General features: G+C 44.9%; 2 protein-coding genes across 6 annotated transcripts in view; one reads left to right on the forward strand and one right to left on the reverse strand.

The window, feature by feature from the left end:
* The first annotated feature begins 85 nt into the window (after nt 1-85).
* On the forward strand, nt 86-4,125 carry SRSF2 (serine and arginine rich splicing factor 2). 5 transcript variants are annotated; one of them, XR_003257622.1, is made up of 6 exons: nt 86-209; nt 413-806; nt 1,183-1,493; nt 1,822-1,925; nt 2,580-2,688; nt 3,190-4,125. XR_003257622.1 is itself a non-coding variant. In XM_026090391.1 (4 exons), the coding sequence occupies exons 2-3, from the start codon at nt 445-447 to the stop codon at nt 1,484-1,486; spliced, it is 666 nt and encodes a 221-aa protein (XP_025946176.1). In that variant the 5' UTR covers nt 86-209; nt 413-444; the 3' UTR covers nt 1,487-1,493; nt 2,580-4,120. The 5 variants fall into 5 exon arrangements, 2 of the variants coding, with proteins under 2 accessions (XP_025946176.1, XP_025946175.1); XR_003257623.1 differs by lacking the exon at nt 1,822-1,925; XR_003257621.1 differs by having other exon boundaries at nt 2,580-3,624.
* Nucleotides 4,126-4,446: 321 nt separating this feature from the next.
* The window catches only part of METTL23 (methyltransferase like 23), a 5,197-nt gene continuing 3,220 nt past the window's right edge, over nt 4,447-6,423 (reverse strand). Inside the window, exons 3-6 of the mRNA XM_026090469.1 lie at nt 6,214-6,390; nt 5,674-5,911; nt 5,257-5,341; nt 4,447-4,791 (exon numbers count right to left, since the gene is read on the reverse strand). Coding sequence (XP_025946254.1) covers nt 4,623-4,791; nt 5,257-5,341; nt 5,674-5,911; nt 6,214-6,390 — 669 coding nt within the window. The 3' untranslated portion in view covers nt 4,447-4,622. The remainder of the gene's footprint in view (nt 4,792-5,256; nt 5,342-5,673; nt 5,912-6,213; nt 6,391-6,423) is intronic.

The raw sequence follows: 6,423 nt of genomic DNA on the forward strand, positions 1-6,423 counted from the left end.
CAGAGGCCCCACTTCACGGCGCGAGCTGGCGAGTGAGCGCGCGCCAGGCGGCGCCTTCGCTTCCGGGGCGCCGGCGGCCATTTTGTGGCGTTAAGTAGGAGAGCGCGGGCGGCGCCCCGCTCATTTCCTCGCAGCAGCGGGCGGGGACAGCTGTTGCTGGCGCTTCGTCTCCTCTCCGGCCTTAGGCCGTCTCTCCCCGGACCCCGGAGGTGGGTGCCTGCCGCTCCCTTCATCCTTCCCTCCCGCTGGCGGCCTTTCCTGCCTCGCCTTCCCCTATGCCCTGTAGCTTCCCTCCTTCCTGGACTCTGCTCGGCCGCCGCTGCGGCGCCCCCTCTCYGGTGTGAGGCGCTTCGCCCTCGGGGCCGCGCCGCCTCCTGACTCGACTCCTTTCCCTCGGGTTTCTTCTCCTCAGCCGCAACCGCCCCTCGGGGGCTATTGCCCGCCATGAGCTACGGGCGCCCCCCGCCGGACGTGGAGGGCATGACGTCCCTCAAAGTGGACAACCTGACCTACCGCACGTCCCCGGACACGCTGCGGAGGGTCTTCGAGAAGTACGGCCGCGTGGGCGACGTCTACATCCCCCGGGACCGCTACACCAAGGAGAGCCGCGGCTTCGCCTTCGTCCGCTTCCACGACAAACGCGACGCCGAGGATGCCATGGACGCCATGGACGGGGCCGTGCTGGACGGCCGCGAGCTCCGCGTGCAGATGGCCCGCTATGGCCGCCCCCCGGACTCGCACCACAGCCGGCGGGGCCCGCCGCCGCGCCGCTATGGCAGCAGCGGCTACGGCCGCCGCAGCCGCAGGTGAGCGCCTGGGCGGGCGGAGGGGGGCAGCAGGGTTTCGGTGGTAAAGAGGGACGCCGGGGCAGAGCCGTGCGCCTGCACACCAGGGCCGCTCCGAGTTTGGGGTTTTTACTATTATTCTTTACGGGGAGGGTCTTATGGGTGGGGACTTTCAGTAGTAAAAGCACGTGGAGTTCCTCCGGAGCCGGAGGGTTTGGCCCTCGTGGTGGATTTAGCCCCCGGCCACTCACTCTGAACARTGGCGCCTTCTGAACACTCATTTTCTCGCCCACGTGGGCCCTGTTCCGCCCTCCCTGTCCTGAAGTCGTCGCGGGAGTCTGTTGCGCCGCCTGTGTTCAACTCTTAACACACTTCTCCTTCCTTTTCTGTGTTTTAGCCCTAGAAGACGCCGTCGCAGCCGATCTAGAAGCAGGAGCCGCTCTAGATCCCGCAGTCGCTCCCGCTACAGTCGGTCCAAGTCCCGATCTCGCACACGCTCTCGGTCTCGCTCCACCTCGAAGTCCAGGTCTGCCAGGAGATCCAAGTCAAAGTCCTCGTCCGTCTCCAGATCACGGTCCAGGTCAAGATCTCGGTCCAGATCTAGAAGTCCTCCACCTGTCTCAAAGAGGGAATCTAACTCCAGATCCAGGTCGAAGAGCCCTCCCAAGTCTCCAGAGGAAGAAGGAGCTGTATCCTCTTAGGAAAATGGTAATGTACCTTGGGAACAGCAGACATTGCATGTTACTTTATTGTAGCACTTAAGTGGGGTGTTGGGTAGTACTTAGAGTATTAATAGCCTGAACCAAGTGAATCCTAATGGGGCACGTTGTTAGCTTTTTTTTTTTTCTTTGAGCAGTGCTGTTCGGTTATTGGTTAGGGAAATTAATACCGAAGGGCTTTCTACAGAGGACATTTTCATGTTTTGTTGAGAGATTAATGGCTTGGTTTTAATAAAATATTGTATGAGACGCAACCTATTATGAAAATGATTATTTCTTACTGTATTTATCCAACATCTGCATTTTCCCCTTTAAAGCTGCGGTCTCCTGTTTGCTAAAAGAATATTGGCCAGTATTGCAGATTTTAACTGATTTGGCTGATCCTCCAGGGACCAGTTTCTGTGGGCGTGTGTTGGAGCAGGTTTGTCTTTAAATGTTAAAGATGCACTATCCTTTTATAATGGAACATCGGTTCAGTGACCATTATACTGACTGGAGGTAACTGTTTTAGAAAAGTGGCAAATTCACTGCAACAAGAAAACAATGGAAACTAGTTTTTCCTCAAGTGAAGATCTTGAAGAGGCTTCTGAGGATACACTGGGTGGGGAAAGGATAGTGTGTCTTTAACCCTTCAAACTGTTTGGTCCTGTTTTTAAAAGGAAAGGGCCTGAGTTAGCTCTGAAGTTAGATAATTGTAGCAAAATTAGTGACACTTTGTTTCTGAATGCTAATTAAAGTTTAGTTAAGTCTTTTATCAAGAAGTACTAGTTTTATATAACTTTTATATAACTTTTGTAGTTTATAGATGAACAGGCTGAATTCAAGTTAATGGAGGTTTGATCTACAGCCTGATGTTTATTCTCCGTTGTAACTAAATACTTTTACAGAATCTCACATTTGGCCTCTGAGTTAAAGCAACACGTGGGGGGAGGTGGAGCACTCTATGATATTTTGTAAAACCTAACAATATTAGGCAAAGCCAGTTGAAACACACCTAGAAGTATACCTGAAGTCATCCACAGAACAAAAGAGACGTGGTAGAAACCTGGCTGAACTTTTCTTTCTTCAAACCTAGATGCATCAGATAGAGAATCTACATAAAGGACGCCTTTGGGGGAAAAAGATCGCTTGAGTCTTCAGTCCATTGGAGAGACCCCTGGCACAAGCAACCAGCTGATGAAAAGGTTATTTTGTAACATTTTGTCTAACTTTTTACTTGTTTAAGTTGCGCCTCAAGTGGCAGATTTTACATTTTATGTGCCATTTTGTTGCTGTTATTCAAATTTCTTGTAATTTAGTGAAGTGAACGACTACCGATTTCATTATTGGCTTGGATATTTGAGGTAAAACTTCATTTTTGTTTATATAGTGCTGACTTTTATTTGAAATTAAACTGATGGTAACTTGCTGCCTCAAGTTTCATACTGAGGAAACATGCAGCCATTATATGCTGAGTAGCTAACTGTCAAAAAGTATTCTCAATTTTGTCTTCATTCCTTAAATAAAATTCTGCAAAACTTCAATTTGAAATTTACTGTAAATGCTTTTTTACTTTGAATTCAAATAGTATCTTCAAATCCAAATTGGTAGAAATCTTTTCAGGTGACAGTTGATTTTTTTTTTTGAAAGGATTGTTTTATCAGACTCAATTCTAATCTCTTCTCTTATGTATTTTTGTGCACTAGGCGCAGTTGTGTAGCAGTTGAGTAATGCTGGTTAGCTGTTAAGGTGGCGTGTTGCAGTGCAGAGTGCTTGGCTGTTTCCTGTTTTCTCCTGATTGCTCCAGTGTAACGATGCCTTGTCGTGCAGAAACAAATGGCTGTCCAGTTAATTAAAATGCCTGACAACTGCACTTCCAGTCACCCGGGCCTTGCATAAAAATAATGGAGCATACAGTGAGCACATCTAGCTGATGATATACACACCCTATTTTTTCCAGAATGGTAAATCTCACCAACATACATATACGAACTTACATATGAGAAATGTAATGTTGACAGAGAAATGGTTCATTCCTTTGTAAGTACTGATTGGTGTATCTTTTGCTTAAGACATTCTGTACTATACCCACTGTCTCTGTAGTTTAATATTAAACATTTTTCTGTGTTAACTTTTCTCAACTTAATGTCTGAGTCAGCTTATTTTTAGCTTGAAAAGATTTCTGCAATTATACTGTCAATGTTTAACTTCTATATAGTAACTGAATGCATTCTACCGCTTCTAAATATTATCCACTGGGGTTGCTTTTAAATTACTAAGGGCAAATTTACTAGTATTGTGACTAACCAAAACACTGTAAGATGAGTATTGCACACCAAACTATAAGAACAAAATTAGACAGGTCTGTTAGATGTTGTTATGGAAGATATACACTGAGCAGTACTAATTGCATTTGCTGTGCGCTTGCCCTGACTCAACAGGCTGCTGCTTGATGGTAGCTAATCTTCTAGTGATGAGGTTTTTTGAGTTGGATACTAAGTGAATTGTAACTTCAACCATCATATGTCAAGGGTTATTGTAATGCCTTGTTAACTTTATGCATGTATGTTAAATGGAAATGGAAACATCTGAATACTTAATCTGGCTTGATTGAGGATTAAAAATACTTTTCTACAAGCTGAGGAGTTTGTATGTTCCAGGACTGCATGGCTGGCAGCAGTCTATGTAGATTCCCCCTTTAAAAAAAGGGGGGGGGGAGGGTTGGCTTTTGTATATGAATCTTCAGGAAAGAGTTTCAGTCCTGGGAAACAGATCTGAAAGGGTTGTTTTTATCCTGAATGAGTGTAGTTAAAATTCACAACTGAACTATGGAGAAAAGGGTAAGTTGGACCTAGTGGATTGTAAAGCTGTTAAGCTATGTTGTGTGGTGGTTTACATAATGGAATTGAGTCCTCAAACTATTAAGTTGTCTTTGGGAAGGACAAATTTCTCAAAAGCCATAGTTGAAGACTTGAACAGCTTTATTTTTACAATGCACGTTTAAAAAAAAAATAAATACATACTGCTAAAGGTTTCTGCTTCCCAAGAAATATGCATGAGGTTTGCTGCAAATTAGACTGTTTCCTGCAGATCCATGCTACAGTATCATCTTGTATTGGAACCAACAAGTGGAATAAACTTAAGTACCATCAGATCTTGCTAGTGAGATGATCATCATTTCAATTGTATGTCTTCCTGGTAAAGAAGAGCTGGCCAAGTGCTCTTTATCTGCATTAAATGACTGTAGTGGAACATGGGTGTTCTTCAGTTTCCATTTGCAGAGCAAAGCTTCAATAGACCAGTCAGCACTGCGGGGAAGAAATGTCAGATGGGTGAAAAATGTAATCCAAGCTTGTAACTTCTGCGCTAATGATAGGAGACACTGTCAGCAAACTTAACTGCAGCTGTTCATATAATTGAGTTTGTAATGGTTTCCCAGTCAACAGTAGAATTAATCTGTAATGGTTCTTAAATATTTTTAATTTAGCAGCTTTTGTCTGATATTCCTAGGATTTATGGGCTAATACCAGCCTAAGTCAGAATCTGTCCTTTGGAATCAGTGTGGTGATGGTGCCTCTGAGAAGTTAGCATTGCTTAATAAACAGGTAAAGGAGCTGAGACATGGCTGCAGTATTCTTGGGACAAAACTAAACTTGCTCAAGCTGGGTCATGCTTTCCTCATACTGTAGTTAGTAAATGGAGCTGTGATGCTGAAGATCTTGGGTGTTAATGATTTTAACAAGATTTAAGACTTAAATAGGCAAAGAGTTTACCTTCGGACCTGATATGTAGTCCAGAACTGAGCATGTGGATTCTTTTCCATTAAGAAGTAAACTGTAGTTAAAATATCTTCAAAATCTGCATAGTTGGGGAAGATTAAACAAAGTTTTGGTTAGTCTCTGGATTCTAGACATGGTTAAATATGCCCTCATCTGTGCAGGAGACCTGAGAACCATGGCCTTAATCAGTTTGGCATCTACTCCATTTTCTATTGACTTGTTTTCCTGTGGTATTTATAGGATATCTTAATATTAGAATTACCTTAAGAAGTAGTTCAATGATGCATAGTTTTACTACCAGAAAAACTGCCATCTCATCTTTGACATAGTTCCCAGTACTACTAAAGTTGGACTCCTTGAAAATTTAAGTCCTTGCTATTTTTATTAAGTTACTTGAGAGTATTAGTGTACCTTTTGGTTCAAAAAAGACATCAGATCCTAAAATGATGTCTACAGGAGCAAGAGAGAGCAACTCTGGAGATACCCGGCCCCAAGTGAGACCTATAACAGGTACATCAGGCAGGTCATTCAGCAAACAGCTTTTTCGACAGTTCTCCAAGCACTGAGGTAGCTCTTCGCTATCCGATAATATAACTTCAGCACCGCACTTTGCAGCTACTAAGCCAGGTAGGCTGACGCCTGCTCCAATCTGAAATTGCAAAAGAAAGCAATGTGATGCAGATTAAAGGGTTAATGCATTGATGTGTTGCATATTTGATCTTTGAAGCTGCTTATAACATTGTAATTTGGCTGAAGCCGGGGGGTAAGGGAAAATTTGCCCTAGAGTTGAATGGGAACAGGAAACCCAAAATAGAAGTAGTTACTCAGGAGAAGGGGCTGGCTTGCAAATACTGAAGTGTTTTAACCCGCTGTGAAGGGGGTGGGAGGAGGGCTGCTTTATCACTTGGGGACTCTGTTTTGTACAGGAGAAAGCGCTGCGCTGTTAGTTACCTCCAAAACTCTCTTGCCGCGTAGCGTCGTCCGGTGAAACCACACATACTGAGCGAGCACCACGGCGCAGGGCCACACGTACAAGCCGTACTGGGAGTCCAGCACCTGCAACACGCACCGGCGGGTGACAGGGCAGAGCCCTCGCCCGGGCCCGCCCCGCGCTGCCGACACGCGATTTCACCCCATTTCCCTCGGTTTTATTCCCATTTT

The sequence above is a fragment of the Apteryx rowi genome, unplaced genomic scaffold, assembly GCF_003343035.1.
Source record: "Apteryx rowi isolate R43461 unplaced genomic scaffold, aptRow1 scaffold_86, whole genome shotgun sequence".
NCBI classification, from domain to species: domain Eukaryota; kingdom Metazoa; phylum Chordata; class Aves; order Apterygiformes; family Apterygidae; genus Apteryx; species Apteryx rowi.

Coding starts and splice junctions, on each gene's coding strand:
- SRSF2 (XM_026090391.1), top strand. CDS start 445: ATGAGCTACGGGCGCCCCCCGCCGGACGTGGAGGGCATGACGTCCCTC. Junction 807..1,182: donor TACGGCCGCCGCAGCCGCAG/GTGAGCGCCTGG, acceptor TCTGTGTTTTAG/CCCTAGAAGACGCCGTCGCA.